The 21,057-nt window shown below is 47.5% G+C and overlaps 1 protein-coding gene across 1 annotated transcript in view; it reads right to left on the minus strand.

Annotated features, from left to right (window-relative positions):
- LOC122935058 (cytochrome P450 2K6-like) overlaps nucleotides 1–17,776 on the minus strand; it is an 89,473-nt gene extending 71,697 nt beyond the window's left edge. Inside the window, exons 1-2 of the mRNA XM_044290781.1 lie at nucleotides 17,701–17,776; nucleotides 17,340–17,527 (exon numbers count right to left, since the gene is read on the minus strand). Coding sequence (XP_044146716.1) covers nucleotides 17,340–17,513 — 174 coding nt within the window. The 5' untranslated portion in view covers nucleotides 17,514–17,527; nucleotides 17,701–17,776. The remainder of the gene's footprint in view (nucleotides 1–17,339; nucleotides 17,528–17,700) is intronic.
- Nucleotides 17,777–21,057: the final 3,281 nt, after the last annotated feature.

Here is a 21,057-nt window from a genome sequence, read left to right on the forward strand (position 1 = left end):
CACGGGGAGGGTCCTTGGAGCCCCATAAATGACGGATAACTGGCCTCGCCCTCAGTTAAATTACCTCTAGCCGATAAACGCCAGCTCAAAGGCAGGAACCGGTAACCAAGGGCAACCAACTTGGGCCGCTACCCGCCATATCACACCTTAAACCAGTACCTGGGGAGTCCAGAGCCTCCTTTGGCTCCCTCCCCACCACGCCAGAGCCACCATAACCACCAACTCCAAGGACCCCCCCACCGCCCCAGGCCGCTATGACAAAGCTTACCCTCCAATCACGCAAATTGTGGATCCACAAAACATGGACACTAGCAATGTGCTTTCAGCAATTTGCCGGCACTATAATAGAAAATGCCTAATCTTGTCCTGGTTCTCTTCTGTCCCTTTGTTTACTTCCAATAAAACAATCTCTGCCCCTCCCCCTGCACTGCTAAGGGAGTGAATATAAGCAGTGATGGTCAGTTTGCAGTGTTCACCAGCGAACACATGCGGGCTGCCATCTTTAGTAACGTAGACTCACCCAACCGGCGATGCACAGGTAAGCCCTTACCTGTGCCTGTGCCTGAAGCTGGTCTGAAATCAAATGCAGTCACCGGGATCAGGCAGTTCTGAGATGAAGGCTCCCAGTGGCTGTTTTCGGAACTGCCTGCTCCCGGTGAATACATTTGATTTCAGACCGGCTCCCGGCACAGGTAAGGGCTTACCTGTGCATCGCCGGACGGGTGAGTCTACCTTACTAAAGATGGCAGCCCGCATGTGTTCGCTGGCGAAAAACTGTGGACTGACCATCACTGAATACAAGTACTGCCCTGAGTGACATGTCTGCCTGCTGGGAGACTTAGCAGCATGTTGTATGTGTAGAACTACAAGTCCCAGTTGTATAATGACACTGATGAGGGAGTGAATACAAGAGCTGCCCTGAGTGACATGTCTGCCTGCTGAGGGACTCTGCAGCATGTTGTATGTGTAGAACTACAAGTCCCAGCTGTATAATGACACTGCTGAGGGAGTGAATACAAGAGCTGCCCTGAGTGACATCTCTGCCTGCTGGGGGACTCAGCAGCATGTTGTATGTGTAGAACTACAAGTCCCAGCTGTATAATGACACTGCTGAGGGAGTGAATACAAGAGCTGCCCTGAGTGACATGTCTGCCTGCTGGGAGACTCTGCAGCATGTTGTATGTGTAGGACTACAAGTCCGAGCTGTATAATGACACTGCTAAGGGAGTGTATACAAGTGCTGCCCTGAGTGACATGTCTGCCTGCTGGGAGACTAAGCAGCAAGTTGTATGTGTAGGACTACAAATCCCAGCTGTATAATGACACTGCAGAGGGAGTGAATACAAGTACTGCCCTGAGTGACATGTCTGCCTGCTGGGAGACTCTGCAGCATGTTGTATGTGTAGGACTACAAGTCCCAGCTGTATAATGACACTGCTAAGGGAGTGTATACAAGTGCTGCCCTGAGTGACATGTCTGCCTGCTGGGAGACTAAGCAGCAAGTTGTATGTGTAGGACTAAAAGTCCCAGCTGTATAATGACACTGATGAGGGAGTGAATACAAGTACTGCCCTGAGTGACATGTCTGCCTGCTGGGAGACTAAGCAGCAAGTTGTATGTGTAGGACTAAAAGTCCCAGCTGTATAATGACACTGATGAGGGAGTGAATACAAGTACTGCCCTGAGTGACATGTCTGCCTGCTGGGAGAATCAGCAGCATGTTGTATGTGTAGAACTACAAGTCCCAGCTGTATAATGACACTGATGAGGGAGTGAATACAAGTACTGCCCTGAGTGACATGTCTGCCTGCTGGGAGACTCAGCAGCATGTTGTATGTGTAGAACTACAAGTCCCAGCTGTATAATGACACTGATGAGGGAGTGAATACAAGTACTGCCCTGAGTGACATGTCTGCCTGCTGGGAGACTCAGCAGCATGTTGTATGTGTAGGACTACAAGTTCCAGCTGTACAATGACACTGCTGAGGGAGTGAATACAAGTGCTGCCCTGAGTGACATGTCTGCCTGCTGGGAGAATCAGCAGCATGTTGTATGTGTAGAACTATAAGTCCCAGCTGTATAATGACGCTGCTAAGAGAGTGAATACAAGTGCTTCCCTGAGTGACATGTCTGCCTGCTGGGAGAATCAGCAGCAAGTTGTATGTGTAGAACTACAAGTCCCAGCTGTATAATGACACTGATGAGGGAGTGAATACAAGTACTGCCCTGAGTGACATGTCCACCTGCTGGGAGACTCTGCAGCATGTTGTATGTGTAGGACTACAAGTCCCAGCTGTATAATGACACTGATGAGGGAGTGAATTCAAGTACTGCCCTGAGTGACATGTCCACCTGCTGGGAGACTCTGCAGCATGTTGTATGTGTAGGACTACAAGTCCCAGCTGTATAATGACACTGATGAGGGAGTGAATACAAGTACTGCACTGAGTGACATGTCTGCCTGCTGGGAGACTAAGCAGCATGTTGTTTGTGTAGAACTACAAGTCCCAGCTGTATAATGACACTGCTAAGGGAGTGAATACAAGTACGGGTCTGGGATTGATGTTCTGAAGATTGTATTATTTTCCCTTATAACATGGTTATAAGGGAAAATAGCATTCTGACTACAGAATGCATAGTATAATAGGGCTGGAGGGGTTAAAAATAAATTTAAAAAAAAGTTAACTCACCTTCTCCTCTTGATCGCGTAGTTCCCGGTCTCTTTACTTCTTGAATGAGCTGTGGGCTAAATGACCTTTGGTGACGTCAGATCACATGCTCCAATCACATGGTCCATCACCGTGGTGATGGAGCATGTGATCTGACGTCACCACAGGTCCTTTAGCCCACAGCTCATTCAAGAAGTAAAGAGACCGGGAACTACGCGATCAAGAGGAGAAGGTGAGGGGGCGTGGCTTGGCCGCTGAGAGGAATGGCCGCTTGATCTCACAGATCCTGCACCTCAGCGTGTACAGAGAAGCTTCCCAGAGCTACGGACACTGCCTCCTCTACGCCTGCTTTGGCGATAAAGCTGGACACCCTCCTGGACAACATGGGCAAGTCGAAAAGGCAGCTTCCCAGGCTGCAAAGCGGAAACCTGGATGGCTTCTTTGAGCGGGGCCCAGCTAAAGATGGCGCAGGCTCCCGCACCGGAATGCGTGCCTCATCTCCTCATGGCAGCGTGTCGCCGAGAAGCCCTTCTAGATCCTCCTCACCCCCGCTGGAGCCCGACATTCTCTCTCTAACAGAAACTGAGTTTCCTTCGCTCCCACTGACACCTAGTGACCTGGGGACTCCAGGGGCTACAGCTACACAGAGCGGCGCCATTACTGACCTGGCAGGGCTCTCTCCATCTTGCAGCCCCCAGAAACAAAAGCCGCGTTTGGACCCATCATGCTCTCCTGAGGTCAGTACGGGATCATGGGCACAAGCGGTGATTATCCCAGCAGTGGTTCCTTTTAATGCATATCAGGCCTCAGATAAGCCATTATGTGAAGATTCCATGAAAAATATGCTGATGGCCTTGCACCAGTCCCTGCGTGCAGACATGGCAGGGCTGATTAACCCCCTGGCGTCCAAAGTCAAAGAGACTTCAGATAAGCTTTTGCACGTGGAGAACAAAATGGCAGATTTTGCCACTTCACAAAACAACATTATAGATGCTCACAATGACTTAGCTGATGAACTGGAGACTATTAAGAGCAAGTTAGCGGATATGGAGGACCGTTCCAGAAGGAACAATGTGAAATTCCGGGGCATTCCAGAAGAAATAGCACCCCGAGATTTACAAGCGTATCTCAAGAGCCTCATAAAAGCGTTGTTACCTAAAATACCGGTCCCTGACATGATCATTGATAGGGCACACAGACTTCCGAAACCACCACATCTCAGTGCTGATGTTCCAAGAGATAAGATTGCTCGGATCCATTTCTTCCACACTAAGGAAGCCTTAATGTTAGCAGCCAGAAACTGCAACAAACTGCCTGCTCCTTTTCAAACAGTCAGACTTTTTGCTGATCTTTCCATGGCGGCTCTGAGACAAAGGAGAGAACTGCAACCGATCACCCTGGCTCTCAGGGATAATGATATTCCGTATAAGTGGGGCTATCCGCAGAAATTGCTGATCCGTAAAGATGGAAAAACCCACGTGGTGAAATCTGTTTCAGATGGACGAGAACTACTATTGTCATGGGACATCTCTCCCCAGATGGAAAGAAGAGGGAATCGCAACCGGGATGATCGAGTATTCGCATCTGGAACTCAAGATGACTGACTTCCTTACACAGAACTTACAAGGTTTCTGATAAAACACAAGGGAGCTGTTACCAGTACAGTGCCACAGGTCGTCAGAGGTTTATTGAAATGGAGACCAGGTTGCATTCTTCACAAGGGGTCTGTTGTCTAACCTTTTATTTTAGGTGCGGTCTCTATGCTGAAAGACTCCGTGTAGTTGAGGCTCCTCTCAGCCTCATTTGTGGACTTACGCCACCTTTGTTGCACAGACAGACCTCGCTGTCTGGTGTTACATTACTTAACTTCTTCCTACTGTTCTTCCCTAACCCAATTATTTTTCCTCACCAATTGTCACTTTAACCATCTCTCTGTGGCTACTTGTAATTTCTGCTTATTGTTAGGCAGTTGCCTACCGTTATTGGAGTTGGTTTGATAATCTGTCATTGTCTGTCAGACCGTTCTAAACTTGGTTCCTCATTCCACTCATATGGGTCTTAAAATCCTATCACTGAACGATAAAGGACTTAACTGTCCACAGAAGAGATCATATGTCTGGAAAGAGGCAACCAAAGCTGGAGCGGACCTCATTTGTATCCAGGAAACTCATTTACTACAGGCGGATGCTAAACGTGTGCATAATCGATCTTTTCCTCATGTATTGCATTCTCATTTTAGCAAGAAGTCTAGAGGGGTATTCATAGCTGTCAAGAACTCAGTGGCCTTTACTACCATCTCCTCAAAAGTGGACTCCAACGGCCGATACATCATCCTGGTATGTTCTATCAATAACATCACGTACACAATAGTCAATATATATGCGCCTAACAATCGCCAAATTACTTTCCTGAGAAAATTACTGAAACAGCTAAATTCCTTGAAACAGGGAAAAGTAATTATCTGTGGGGACTTTAACTTGGTGATGGATCGGTCGTTGGACACTTCCAACTTAACCCGGCGTTCTGGGGGGACTTGGCCTCTCTCTTTCATGCAGAGGGACTCATTGATGTGTGGAGAGCTCAAGATAGTGTGGAAAGAGACTACACATTTTTCTCTGCTCCCCATCTCTCATACTCGCGTATTGATATGTTTCTTGTAGATCAAGCCACCTTATTGCATACAATTTCCTCCGACATTGGGCTCATTCAATGGTCCGACCATGCCCCTATACTATTGACCTTAGAGGATTTATATCAGTTCCCACGTGCTCCCATATGGCGTAATGACGCGTATTTATTTTCCAATCCCGAAACAATTAGGGAGTTGTCTGCTGAGTTGCAGGAATTTTTCAACTTCAATGTTGGCTCGGTCGCGGATAAATATATCCTGTGGCAGTCCCATAAGGCTTTTATTAGAGGCTCCCTGATTAGATTAAAATTAGAGAAAGAGAGATATCTCAACTGCTTAAATCTATTGCAGATCTTGAAAATCGTAATAAGCTGTTACCTACAACTCAAGTGTCCTCCTTACTGAAGGCAGAGAGAGATAAATTAGGAAGTCTGTTATCTCGTGACTATTCCAGATCCCTGCTCAGACTGAAGTCGAGATATTATGCCCAGGAGAACAGAGCTGGCAAGCTACTGGCCAATCAACTCAAGGCTCAGCAAACCAAATCAAAAATCCCATTCCTCATACATCCGACATCTAAAGCGAAGCTTCTAGATCCTAGAGACATTGCTGAACAATTCCGTACTTATTATCACAGCCTTTATAACATTAAAGAAATGGTTACTTTACCCGATAACTACTCTGAATTGGTGGAGAACTTTCTGAATCAATCTGACTTACCTACCCTCTCTCCTAACCAGCTTCTTTCGTTAAATGCCCCCCTCACGTCCCTTGAACTCCAAAAAATAGTAGCCACTCTCCCATCCGGTAAATCCCCAGGCCCAGACGGGTTATCTAATGAGTACTACAAACATTTTCTTCCTGTATTGTCCCCCTACATACTGGATATTTTCAATCGAGCTCTTGAGGGAACCCCATTCCCATCTGAGATGCTCACAGCCCTTATAGTTACTTTACCAAAGCCTGGTAAATCCCCGGACACTCCTCAAAATTTCAGACCAATCTCACTACTGAATTCAGATATCAAACTTTTCGCCAAGTTGATTGCCAGTAGATTGTCAGCTATTCTCCCTTCCCTGATCAAAGACGACCAAACAGGATTTGTTAAGGGTCGTATTTCATCAGATAACACTAGAAGATTGATCAATCTGTTTGACCATGCTGAGCGTAATAATCTCCCAATGTTGGCGGTGACGCTGGACGCTGAGAAAGCGTTTGACCGTTTACATTGGTCGTTCGCGTTCTCAGTCCTCCGCAAGATGGGTTTTAATGGCTGCATATTAAACGCTTTCTCTAGTTTATACGCCTCCCCTATGGCTAAAGTATGGGTTAATGGGGTGTTATCGGTCCCTTTCCAGATCACCAATGGGTCCCGTCAAGGGTGTCCCCTGTCACCCCTACTGTTCATTTTAGCTCTGGAGCCTTTAGCTCAGCATATTAGGAGGGCTCCCCTTGTTCAAGGAATAAATATTGGTGGAAGAGACCATAGAATCTCGCTATATGCTGACGACATCATCCTCACATTACCAAGCCCCCTCCAGTCGTTGAGATCCGCTTTTGACATAATAGCACATTTTGGCACACTTTCGTATTACAAGATCAATAATTCCAAGTCACAAGCTCTTTTACTTAATATCCCTCAGACAGATGCCGGGGAGCTAAAATCCAGTTTTTCCCTAGACTGGCAGGATATGGAACTCCCATATTTGGGGATCAAGTTGACGTACCCTTGCTCTCTCCTATATAAACAAAATTACGAGCCTCTCCTTGAAACTATGTCATCTGATTTTTCCCTTTACACCATGAAAGATATATCATGGGTCGGTAGGGTAGCAGCGTTTCAAATGATGACGCTCCCTAAGTTGGTTTATATATTTAGAGCTCTCCCTATCTCAGTTCCAGACCTGTTTTTTCGGAAGGCGCAGGCAATATTATCCAAATATATTTGGAAATCATCTAAACCCAGAATAGCCCAAAGACAGCTTTTCCTAAGGAAAAAGGCGGGAGGTTTAGGATTGCCCTGTATAGGTGACTATCACAAGGCCATTGGTTTGTCACTTGCAAGGGAATGGTGGGACAGGGACTACAATAAAGCATGGCATCAAATTGAATCCCACTAACTTAAGGAGGGCTCATTAAGGGATCTACTAATCAATATATTGTGGAATAGGAAAATTCCTGATCTTTCTCTCCGGACAGTGAAACATGTAGGGAAGCTCTGGTTACACTTTCACAATACGTGTGCAGACTCTACTGACACCTTGTTTTCACACTTAGATACCCGCTCTCTGGAATGGATTTTGAAAGACATCAATCTATGCAGATGGCGGGATCAAGGATTCGAGAGAGTTTCTCAGCTTATTGGTCCTGAGGGTGTTCTCCCGTTTAACAATGCTCAAAAGATGTTTCAGCTTTCAGCTGGAGAGATATTTAACTACCTCAGGGTAAAACACTTATTGGAGTCTATCATTTCTAAGTCTCCCCCCGTACATGTGGGGATCCTTCAGCTTTATTACTCCCAAAATTTACTAAGGAAAGGGACAACAGGACGAATATACGAATATATGGGAGACAAGTCTAAGTTTGCCAAATCCAAACCATTCCAGAAATGGGAGCAAGAACTGGGTCGTACGTTCTCTGGAGATCACTGGACCTCTGCAATAAGTTTCTTGACCTCTAACTTTAAATGTGTTACACACTTACATACAAGGACACTATGAAGCTGGGGTTAAGACACTCCTAAATTGGTACTTTACGCCCAAGAGGCTACATATCATATACCCTACTTCTTCTCCTCTGTGCTGGAGGGGATGTGGAGACGTGGGCTCATTGCTCCATATTCTGTGGGCATGCCCAGTTATCACTGGTTTCTGGAAACAGGTGTTTGTACTGCTGAGGGAACTATCTGGCCATGACATTTCCCCGTCTCCAGATCTCGCTCTTTTATTTCTGGGTATCCAACGCATTCATCCACCATATAGACCCATCACAGGACGCGTTTTACTCGGTGCTAAATTAGTCATAACCCGCCAGAGGAAAAAAGTGATCTCTCCTGATATTTCAGAGGTGGTAGTGGAGTTAAATAACACTTGTCGGTATGAGAGAATGATTCCCCCCTCAATGCTCCCTCCTGCTAAGTATAGATATACCTGGGGTCCCTGGATAGCACACTCGAAATTTTCCCAATAAGTGACCTTTACAGATCGTGCTTATATAGGTGAAGGCGCATAGACTCACTCTCAGATATCTCCATATTTGAGTCCCTCCTGTAGTTCAGCCTACTGATGTGACAGATCCGTTATCGTATGAGTTGTTTGTGGCACTTTGGTGTTCATGTAAAAACACTTAACTGACATGTCTTTGTCCGTTTGGTAATATCATTGCGATATAATATTATTTTATTTGATCTTGGTTTGTGGTTTCTGTTTGTCAATGTTATGCCATACCTTCCATAACAATGGAAATTCTGTTACTGGAACTGCCTCTTTGGTGGTTGCACCCACCTTAACATGTCTTTGTATAGTCATGATATACTGATACTTTTGTTGAAAATCTATCAATAAAAATGTTGAACTCAAAAAAAAGAGGAGAAGGTGAGTTAACTTTTTTTTTTTAACCCCTCCAGCCCTATTATACTATGCATTCTGTAGTCAGAATGCTATTATTTTTCCTTATAACAATGTTATAAGGGAAAATAATACAGTGAATAGACTGTCACCTAGCAACCATGCGTGAAAATCGCACCGCATCCGCACTTGCTTGCGGATGCTATGCGATTTTCACGCACCCCATTCACTTCTATGGGGCCTGCGTCGCGTGAAAAATCGCACAATATAGAGCATGCTGCGATTTTCACTCAACGCACAAGTGATGCGTGAAAATCACCGCTCATGTGCACAGCCCCATAGAAATGAATGGGTCAGGATTCAGTGCGGGTGCAATACGTTCACCGCACGCATTGCACCCGCACGGAAAACTCGCCCATGTGAAAGGGGCCTAAGAATCTTTGTGAGGGCTTAATTTATGCAGGACGACTTGTAATTTTTATTGGTATTATTTTGAGATACATAAATCCTTTTTTATTGCATTTGCTTTTATTTTTTTTGTGGCCTTTTTACAACGGTTCACCTTACAGTATGAATTACATTATATTTATGGTCAGGGCTAGGTAGACGTCGGCGTACGCAGAGACTCCTGCCCTGAGCAAGGTGGCTGAATTATGCCGGGAGCCACGACGAGGGTACACCAAGAAAAGGGGGCATACCCTAGTGAAACCTTGAAAAAGGGGCGGGGGGGAGGGGCGTGAAGCTCGGGCGCCTGGCTGGATGGAAGCGAGAGGAATATATGGCCAGACGCCCCTCCCACAAATACAGGCTGGAACCAGCCTTACCTATTTATGGTCAGGGCTAGGTAGACGTCGGCGTACGCAGAGACTCCTGCCCTGAGCAAGGTGGCTGAATTATGCCGGGAGCCACGACGAGGGTACACCAAGAAAAGGGGGCAAAAGCAACCATTAGTAACAACATTTTATTACATGATTTACAAAGCCAATGAACAAAAGGCACGAGAGATCTCTAATTGAGGATCAGGAATATACCTGGTGTAGCAAGAGGACCGCCACCGCCCCATGCTCCGAATGACGTGAGCAGGCACCTGATGTCGTGAGGCGGCTGAAGCTGCCCCTATGCGGAAGGAATGCCCTGATATAACTTTGGGGTCGTATCCTAGGCCTTGGGCAAGAGCCCGGATGCATGAAATGAACCGTGTGGCGGTAAGGGGTTTGCCGGCGTGCGGCAGGAGAGGACTGTCTGGCAAACCGACCCGGGTGTGTGATGATAATTGGTGCAGCACCTGAACTGGGCACCATATGTTGGAGGATGGATAAAACCTGATAGCGGTAGGGGGACCCGTCTGACTGGTTTTGGTAGAGGGTAGGAGGAGTGTGTAGCAACCTCGGCCCCAAGACAGATGCTGTTTCAACGGGTGACCCTGACGGTTTGGACCGGCTAAAACTTCCCCAGGCCTAAGGAACCCATAAAAAATGAGGTACATGGCTGCTTTCAAGACCAAACTAGTGGAGGGCCCAAAAGGACAACTGTCCAAAGACGAGGAGAGAGCCCTAAACAACTCGCTAGACACGGGTTGCCTACGGCTACGGGACCCCTTACCCTCCTTCTGAATACCCCGAAGGGTGGCCTTGATGACCTGAACCGAGAAAAAGGACCCGCGGTGTGGATCAACCAGCATGGAGTGGTGTTGAAGCCCGGCTAAATAGAGTTTAATGGTATTGTGTGACCGCCCCAGTTGGTAGTGACAATGGGCTAAAAAGGCCATGATGTGAGCAGTTTCGGTATGATGACCCCTTGGATGGGTTCTGGAGAAGTCATCATACGCCCTCAAACCGGCCTGGTAGTTCCTCGCCGTATTACGGGACAGAGATTTTCTGACCAGACCCTTGGCTTCGTCAATGAGGACATCTAGCCCAGGGTGAGAGTGCTGAAATGGGGCACGGGCGCTCCTGACCGATCCGCGTCGGGTACTTCCTGAAAAAAAAACGGAAAATTAAAGCGGGAAAGAGCGTCCGCGGCCTTATTCTGCTCGCCTGATATGTGTATACACCGGAAATGAAAATTGTGGCGGAGGGACAGCCAGACTAGCTTGCGCAAAAATGCCATGATCTTGAGCGACTGGGCCCTGCCTTTGTTAATGATGTCCACCAAGGTCTGACTATCCGTAACAAAGGACACGGAAGAATTAGACCAAAGGTGGCCCCAAACCTGGGCTGCCGCCACGATGGGATATAGCTCCAGGAGGGGAGAGGATTTAAGAGCAGCTGGATCTGAGGCCAATTCTGGCGGCCATCCGGCGGCCAACCAATGGGACCTGAAGATGGCAGCAAACCCGAACGACCCCGCGGCATCAGAAAAGACGAGAGGGGAAGCTGAACCCCACTGTGGCACGAACAGCGAAACGCCATTCCAATTGGACAGGAAACTGTCCCACATGCACAGGTCCGCGATGGCATGACCGTCGAGATGGACGACAGAATCCTGTTCTGGAGCAGAGGGCAACAGGCATAATAATCTGGCGAGAAAGGTCCTACCTTGGGGCATGATTCTGGTGGCGAAATTAAGCATCCCCAGCAAGGATTGCAACTCAACCTTGGTCAAAGAGTGGGACCGGACCGCTTGAGAGATGGCTGATCGAATCCGGTGCAATTTCTCGCTGGGGAGGCTGGCCTCCATCTTAACTGTATCCAGAATTATGCCCAAAAAGGTGACCCTGGTGGCCGGACCCTCCGTCTTGGCGACAGCGACAGGGACCTGAAGACGGGCAAAAATATCCAAAAGAGTGTGAGGAATGGATGGGACCTGACTAGGACTTTCTACCATAAGGAAGTCATCCAGGTAGTGCACGACCATGGATAACCCGCCATGATGGATGAGGATCCAGTGAAGTGCTTTGGCCAGTTGGTCGAAAAGCCACGGGCTACTTTTAGACCCGAACGTGAGGCGGTTGGCGAAATAGTACTTATCTGCCCACTTGAAGCCGTAATACTTCCAAAGCTGTGGATTGATAGGAAGTTGCTTGAAAGCGTCAGCTATGTCTACTTTGGCCAACCAAGCCCCGGCCCCCGCCAGCAGAATGTACTGAATGGCCTCGTCGACCGAGGAATATTGCATTGAATATTCCTCGGATGGGATGAGAGAATTGAGACTCGGGATGGCCGACATATGAGGCGCAGAGAGGTCGTAAATGAGACGCTTTTTATTAGATGAAAGTTTAGTCACGAGGCCAATGGGACTGATGCGCCAAGACTGGAAAGGAATGTCTGAGAACGGACCGATGACAAACCCCTTGTCGACCTCTAGTTGGATGAGAGAGGTGACTGCCTCAGGATCGCTGGCCGCGGATAACAGGTTAGGGCCCGTCCAACAGCCCTGCGGGAGAGTAATGAGGCCCGTATGGAAACCCTCTCGGAACCCATCCAACAAGAAGGAGACAAAAAGCCGATCAGGGTGGTCCCGCAGAAGAGCAGCCAGTAACCCCAAATTAATGTCGGCTAGTCATGAATCCTTGGCTGCCCTCCTGGGACAGGAGGAGCGAGGATGGGCCCGAAAACACAGGGAACAAATATGGAGCGCCCGGCAGGAATTGAAGGCACATCCCTTGGCGTTGAAGTTATTGCAAACCTGGTTGCCCCCGAGGAACACAATGGGTCTGCCCAGCTTATCTAACGACGGGGAAGACCTAGATGACCCAGAAGGACCTGCCGAGGGGGCTGACTGTGGGGCTTGCACCGGATTGGGACACCAGTCGGTAGAATGAAAAATGGACTGGCAGGTAGCACAGAGGGGGGCCTTGAGACCCGCAAAATGCCGGCAAAACAATTCCATATCCAGCTCCGCCCAGCTAGACACAAACTGGAACTGACTTAGAGCGGCCGCGGCTTTAGCTGAAAAAGAACGATGATAATCGTAAAATGCTGTGCCACCGTATTTGTGCCCCAAGTCCGTAATCCGGTACAAGTAAGTGTCCAGCTCTTCCCTGCGATCTGGCTGAGCAGAACACACCACGTCCCTGTAAAGGCTGAAAGCCAGGACAAACTCGGAAATAGAAAGTTTTCTATTAAGCCGAGCATCCTTGGCTCTCAATACCACGGAAACCTCTCCGCAGTTGACGACCCGATTCTCAGAAATATCCTGGGAGGCAATAAGGATGGATGCGAGGTTCACATCCTTGCCCGCCAGGATATCCTTTTTAATATGTTCGGGAACAAAGTGGGAAGGGGCGATCTGAGGTGTGACAGAAGGCCTACCTGCAACGTCCAGTGGAATGGCAGGGGTGACTGCCGACCCTGGAAATTGCGGTGGAACCGTGGGCCTGGATTCCAAAACCGCTACCCTAGCCTGAATGTCCGAAACTGAGCCGGCCAGCCCAGAGATGGACGACTGAATCTGAGCTAGGGCCAGCTGTATAGCATCCAGGTTGGAAGGGCCCGCCATCGGGGCCGGGGCCGTCATCAGCAGGCGATACAATTCGGCCTTGCGGGCTGACGCCGGATGCCGTATCCCCCTGCGGTTGAGCTCGGCGACCAATCTAGGCACCGTCCAGCTTCTTAAAGATGCACCGCTGTCGCGCCCCGAGACGGGAGTCCCAGGCATGGAGATGTTATCGTCCATGTCGGAGGAGACGTGGGACATATTTGACCTGAGAAAAAAGACGAGTAAAGTACACCTGGAAAAAGCAACGATACAGACGTATGCGAAGAGGCCGGACGGAAGACTTGTGAGAAACAATAAAAGTGAAAAAATGCCCATCGGACGAACCACCTACCTGGTAGGACACGAATGAATTTGGAAGCACGGCTCCAAAACCCCAAATGCTAAGGAAGGAGCAGAGAGCGCTCCGGAATTGCCTGGCCGAGAACGTAGAACGCGTACAACTAAAGTCCGAACTAAAAGGGAGGAACAATACAACGACAGAATTAAAGAACATACACAAACCCCCTGAATAAACCGGAGACACTGACAACCTGGGCGATCCAGGGACACTGACAACCTGGGCGATCCAGGGACACTGACAACCTGGGCGATCCAGGGACACTGACAACCTGGGCGATCCAGGGACACTGACAACCTGGGCGATCCAGGGACACTGACAACCTGGGCGATCCAGGGACACTGACAACCTGGGCGATCCAGGGACACTGACAACCTGGGCGATCCAGGGACGCTGACAACCTGGGCGATCCAGGGACACTGACAACCTGGGCGATCCAGGGACGCTGACAACCTGGGCGATCCAGGGACATTGACAACCTGGGCGATCCCAGGACCCCGCAAAAGGGGGAACCGGGAGCCAGCGGCCAAATACCACAGAAAATGCTGAGTTAAAACAATAACGTGAAAAACCCCCTCGACTAGACCGCAAATTCTGGCACTATGATGCAGAAGGTTTTTAACCCTGAAATATAGGCGTGAATTTATCATTATTGTTTTTTTTTTTTTTTTTTTACAACACCCCCCCCCCCCCCCCTTTTTTTTTTTTTTTTTTTAAAATACCAGCCAGCATTGCTGCTCTGAAAATGGGCCCACGAAAAGCATGATAAACCCGCTGGTGACCTGCTGGAGGGGTTTAGGAGGCATGAATGTAGCGAAGCCCCCCTGGACACAGGAGTACCCCTGCAACATAACCTCAGAATTTGTGAATACTACCAGAGCTGACAGCGTGGTTACAAGAGCATACAAACATAGCCTCGCCTTGACACAGGAGTACCCCTGCACCATGACAACCGAATCGTGAGTAGTTTCAGTGCAGACAGCGCTGTTACCAAGGCAAACAAACAAAGCCTGGCCGTGACTCTGCCACTGGCCCTTTAACGCTTTATGAACCTTATGCAGAGCGGCATAAAACGGAAGCGCGCTAAACTAGGACACCGCTCCCCCGATCCAGCCGCCTGTGCCTGCGTGGGCGGAACATGCTGGGGGAGAGCGGCATCCCCACCGGGCAACCCCCCCCCCCAACGCCAGGGACCAGACCGAACGTAAACTGGCTGGAGCGGGGACGCTGAACCCCGATTACCTGGCAGGCTGGCGGCGGAGCTGTCGACAGAGGCCCGTGACCGCGATACCCGGAAGTGACGTCGCTGGAGGAGGGAGCGTAGCCGCAGTGATGCGTGAAGCTCGGGCGCCTGGCTGGATGGAAGCGAGAGGAATATATGGCCAGACGCCCCTCCCACAAATACAGGCTGGAACCAGCCTTACCTATTTGTGTAATGCGGGTCTTACAGGCATGACTATGCTAAATATGTGGAGACAATTTTATTTTTGCAGTTCTTTTAATTGAAAAGCTTTTTTCAATGCAAAATTAATTTTTTGATTGCTTCTATTATACTTTGTACGGCTTATGCAGTACACGCCCTGCTACACTAGATTGACAGGGCCAGGCAGCCTTCACCTTCAACTGACGGCCCTGTGCGCTGGGGAAATCTCACGCCGTTCACTATTCGGCGCAGTGAGAAAGCCGACAGCTGGCGAGCGCCCTTCACTCACTGCGCCTGCGCCAAATACTGAAAGGGAAGGCGCAGGCGCAAGATTTACACGGCAAACAGGGCCGGCAGTAGGAAACCAATGCTGCCTGGCCCTGTCAATCTAGTGTCTAGCACGGCGTGGCCAGAGATGGGAGAACAGAGCCTCTAGGAGCAGGAACCACGCCCCACCTCCCCCCACTGCACCTAGAGGCGAATTAGCATATTAGAAAAGTTATATTTCTGTAGTAACGGGGGCATAGATAAAAGTAGGAATAGACTAGTTAGGTTCAGCTGACATTAGCACATCGCTAATGTCAGCTAGCGTAATAGGGTTAATTCTGGTAACAGAAACCCTTTAAGGGGTAGGTCACTGTTAAGGAGCAGGACACTGGTGAGGTCACTCTTAAGGGTTCTGGGCTCTGTGTAGGTCACTGTTAAGGGTTCTCAGTTCTGTGGAGGTCACTGTTGAAGGGGCAGGATGGGGCAATGTGGAGGTCACAGTAAAAGGAGTGGAGCTCTGTGGAGGTCACTGTTATTGGTGACAGTTAAAAATTAAATAAACAATGTTAAGTGTCGGGGTACATAGGGCTACTAGTGATTTCCCCATAAAAAAAAGGGGCACCCTTGGAACAAATCCAATAAGCACACAAACAGACCAACTATTCATATTTGTGCAGCGCCGGTACTTTTTCTAGTAGCTTTATAATAGTTAATATTTTATGTACTTTATGCAAAAACAAGATGTGCTAGAACGGAATCTGTAACATTGCCTTGTGACGGTCATTCTGACATTAGGCGACTGTATGAGGCCTGAGGCAGATAAGCTGGCAGGATGATCGGAGACAGAGGCCTCACTTTTAGACAAAACATTCCTTGTAGTTCAGTGGTGCATTTTAACTCCTGGTGTACAAGGTATGTGGCATATTCTAAGTAACAATAAAAACTACAATTTGCCCTACAGCTATGTAGATAGAGATTTAAAAAAGTTATGGGTGTCAGAAAATGGTGATGCAAAGAAATGTTTTGCTTTTTTTTTTTTTTTTTTTTTAAACGTAATACAAACTTTAGAAGTTTGGTATTGGCCGTAATAGTTCTGTTCTGCAGAATAATACTTAATCAAATCATTTTTATCGCAAAGTGAACATCACAATATCAAAACCCAAAGAACTTTTGTGGAATTGTGTTTTTGTTATTTTAGTTCTTTATTTTAATTTCAACCCACAAAGAATGTCTTTCCGTTTTCCAATACATGATATAGTAAATTAAATTGTGCCCTAAAAAAATGCAAAATGCTGCAAAAAAAAAAAAAACTGCCGTCGAAATGTAAAAAGTTCTGGCTTTAGGAAGACCGAAAAAATAAAATAAAATGGAAAACCAAAAATTGTCCCAGTCCTTTGAGGTGTTAATATAGTCAATATTTATAATGTCAATCACTTTCAACTTCTCCCGTGCCCAAATAAGAAAGCTTAGTACTGTGATGTCTAACCTCCGGCACTCCAACTGTGGTGAAACTACGACTCCCAAGATGTACACTTGCTTGGCTCCATAGGAATGAAGGGAGCATGCTGGGAGCCGTAGTTTCACCACAACATGTTATATATTGGATTCCCCATTTACTTAACAATGCCCCACAATGACTTCTGTTGTTGCACCGGAATTCTTTTTGATTCAAATCAATTTAGAGAATTTTAATATTTGCTCCGAAAAGAGCAGATGTCTGCACCTTTTTCTTGACACATTTTAAAAGTGTCCAAAAATAGGAGGCATGTATGCTCCAGCTTTTTTCAGAATGGCGTGCACTACCTTTTTGCCACATAAAAAGAAGACATAATGGTAGTCTAACCTTGAGCTGGTGTTAGTAATAGAAACTGTCTACTTCATGCCGGATGCAACAAATCACCCAAGTACTACTGTAAGTCATTTGGTGCATTCTGTGACTGCCTGGTCTATGTGCATAACTATGAGAGAGCATTAGTACATCATCCCCAGCATGGACATTCAGAATTACCTGCATAAATGTTCTGTAGGGTTTATTTCCATCCACAATGTGCATATTTCCAATGATCGGCAAAGGCGGTGGTCCAGGTGGGAAGTTTTTAGAACTTCCTTGTTTATTCTTCTTAAAAGCACTAGCCAAAAATAGGATGACAACGATGGAGAAGAGAAGTATGGCCAGATCCATGGTGAATAAAAGTTCTGTAAAGTATTTAGATGAGAGACAAAGAACAAGTTTAGGTTTGAAAATAAATAATGAATAATAGAAATATAGATTAGATTATATATAGATAGTAGATAGATATGAGCTAGATAGATAGATAGAATTTGAGAATTTATATAAACAAACTATTGAGGGACATTGTTTAGATTACATTGTATTCCAGAAGAAGAAAATCAAGAAAAGTTGGAGAAAAGTTGGTCCTGCGTGGATCCAGTCTTCTCTTTCTATCTGAAGGACTTTTATACTGGTTTACGTTATTACAATACCAATAGCTCCACCTCCATAAAGCCTACACTGGAAATGAAAATGTCAACAGTGTTTATCTTCCACAGTGTGTCAAACTCAGTTGAACGTTCTGTATAATGTACAACTGTGAAAATATTTTATTTATTGATTAATATTTATTTTATGCAATTATATAGCACTGACATATTCAGCAGCACTTTACAGACATTAGCATCACTTGCTTTCTCCAATGGGGCTCACAATCTAAGTTCCCTATCGTTATGTCTTTGGAGTGTGGGAGGAAACCCACGCAAACACGGGGAGAACATACAAACTCCATGCAGATGTTGTCTTTGGCCAGAATCAAACCCAAGACCCCAACATTGCAAGGCACCAGTGCTAACCACTGAGCCACCGTGCTGTCCATACAGTAATGAATATACTAATATTCTCAGTCCGGCTGTCTGGGGAACTCGAATGCAGATGGGGCAGAGTTTGCGTGTGTGTGTTTGGGAGGTACAAGAAAGCCCTGGGATTGGGACTGAATGTGTGTGGGTGTATTTTACTTACAGAGTATATATACACATACCTTCTAGCCTTTGAAAATCAGAAAGAGACAATTGCATTGGCACATTTTTTAATACTAAGCCACACTTTTAACTCTGCCCAATGCCTATCTATACATGTCCAATCCCACCCAGTCCTCTTAGTGCCCCCAGATGGTAATTATTCTCCCTTTGTGCCCATATTGTGCCACCTTCACAGTAGTCATGTCCACCATGTGCCCCAGTCAGGGGGGAACTAACTCTCCTTAGTGAGAGAGCACCTTAATCAGTGTTAGGAGACTTATAGGCCATCTATGCTCCTCTGGAATTTTGGGAGGGAAGGGATGCAAATGAGTTCTTAACAAGCTCTGCCTCTAATGCCACCAGATAGCTGCCTTACATCTGGTGGAATTAGAGGCGGAGCTTGTTAAGAGCTCATTTGCATCCCTTCCCTCCCAGAATTCCAGAGGAGCATGTATGGCCTATAAGTCTCCTCCCACTGATTAAGGTGCTCTCTCACTAAAGAGAGTTAGTTCCCCCCTTGCTCGGACACAGGCCTCTCGCCCAGTTAAGCCAATACTCTCTGCTCTGCACTGATGAGGGGCAATCACCCTGAAACAGCTGCCTGCAGATGAGGTGCTGGCTTATTTATTATCCAAGTCATTTCAAAAGGCTTATTTTAAGAGCTGAACATTGACTTATAGGATAGCTGCCTTTCATCTGGTGGCGTTAGAGGCAAAGCTTGTTAAGAGCTCATTTGCATCCCTCCCCCCCCCCCACATTGTGCCCCCTTCACAGTAGTTATACCCACACTATACCTTGTTCACAGTAGTTAAGACCATACTGTGTCTGCTTACAGTAGTTAAAACCACACTATACCTCTTTCACAATAGTTATGCCTACATTGTGCCCCCTTACAGTAGTTATACTTTCACAGTAGTTATAGCCACATTATGCCCCATTCACAGTAGTTATGTCCACATTGTGCTCCCTTCATAGTTGTTATGTCCATATTGTACCTCCTTCACAGTAGTTATTTCCACATTATGCCCCCTTCACAGTAGTTATCTCCACATTGTGCCCCCTTCACAGTAGTTATACCCACACTATGCCTACATGATGCCCCCAAACAGCAGTTATGCCCACATTGTGTCCTATTCTGGCAAAATTAACAGAGGTCAAAGTGGAGAAGGAGGTTGAGGAGGCGGTGGACGTGGCAGTGTAGGTGAAAGCGGCGGTGGAGGAGGAGGTAGCCAACACTGTTTTTGTTGTTTTTTATTAGTTTTGTTATAAAATTTAGGAAGGCCCAAAAACATTGGGAAATGAAAAAGAGAACGCAAAGAGAAAGTGCGCTGGAGTACAACAATGGCTGGGTGAGGCCGGTATACTTATCTACTCAGCACAAGGTATGGACAAATCCCTTGGGATCTATGCCTGGTGCATATTAATAAATGTGAGCTTGTCCACGTTGACTGTGGACAGGCGGCTGCGCTTGTCTGTGATCACCCCTCCTGCTGTGCTAAACACACGTTCTGACAATACACTGGCCGCAGGGCAGGCCAGCACCTCCAAGTGGTAAAGGGCAAGCTCAGGCCATGTGCCCAATTTGGAGACCCAGAAGTTGAATGGGGCAGACCCATCAGTCAGTACGTGTAGGCATGTGCACATGTACTGTTCCACCATGTTGCTGAAAAGGTGCCTTCTGCTAAGACATTCTGTATCTGCTGGTGGTGCTGGTTGTTGTGGCGTGCTGACAAAGCATTTCAACATTTTGGCCATGCTAACCCTTCCTTCTGAGGTGCTGGCGGTGCCCCAGCAGCGTTGACGACTTCTTCCTCCTCCTCCTCCTCTGCCTTCGCCTTGTGCTACCACTGAGGCCCCGCTGTCAGGTGTGAATGCCATCAGAAGCTCGTCTACCAGAGTGTGCTTGTACTTCCGATCACACTCCAGTGACGGAATTAAGGACAGTACGTTGTCCTTGTAGAGGGTATCCAGCAGGGTGGCCACCCAGTAATCAGCACTCGTTAGAATGTGGGCAACTCGACGGTTGGCACTGGAGCATGTAGTCGCTCATGTGTGCCAGGCTGCCCAGAGGCAACAACAAGCTGTCTTCTGTGGGAGGTGTATCATCTGTGTCCTCTGTATCCCCCCCATCCGCGCTCCATTGATGCCCATAAGCTGCTCTGGGTGCAACCCTGCTATGAACACGGTTCCTCCTCATCATCATCTTCCTCCTCCTGCAGAACTGTGCCCTGGCTGGACAGTTGTGTAACTGGCCTCTGTTGTTGCAGGAACCCACCCTCCGAGCCACTTGTGAATGACTGTCCTGATAACCGTGGAAATGATCCCTCTTCCTCCTCCTCTTGCTCCTGTGCCACATCCTCTTCCATCATCGCCCAAAGTGTTTTTTCAAGGAGACATAGAAGTGGGATAGTAACGCTGAGGACGGAATCATCGGCACTGGCCATGTTGGTGGAGTAATCGAAACAGCGCAACACGGCACATACGTCCCGCAGGGAGGCCTACTCATTGGTGGTGAAGTGGTGCTGTTCTGCAGAGCGACTCCCCCATACGTGCTGCAGCTGAAACTCCACTATCGCCTGCTTCTGCTAGCACAGTCTCTCCAGCATGTGCAAGGTGGAGTTCCACATTGTGGGTACGTCTCATATGAAGCGGTGAGCTGGAAGGCCGAAGTTACACTGCAGCGCAGACAGGCGAGCAGCAGGAGGGTGAGAACA

This window comes from Bufo gargarizans, chromosome 4 (assembly GCF_014858855.1).
Source record: "Bufo gargarizans isolate SCDJY-AF-19 chromosome 4, ASM1485885v1, whole genome shotgun sequence".
NCBI classification, from domain to species: domain Eukaryota; kingdom Metazoa; phylum Chordata; class Amphibia; order Anura; family Bufonidae; genus Bufo; species Bufo gargarizans.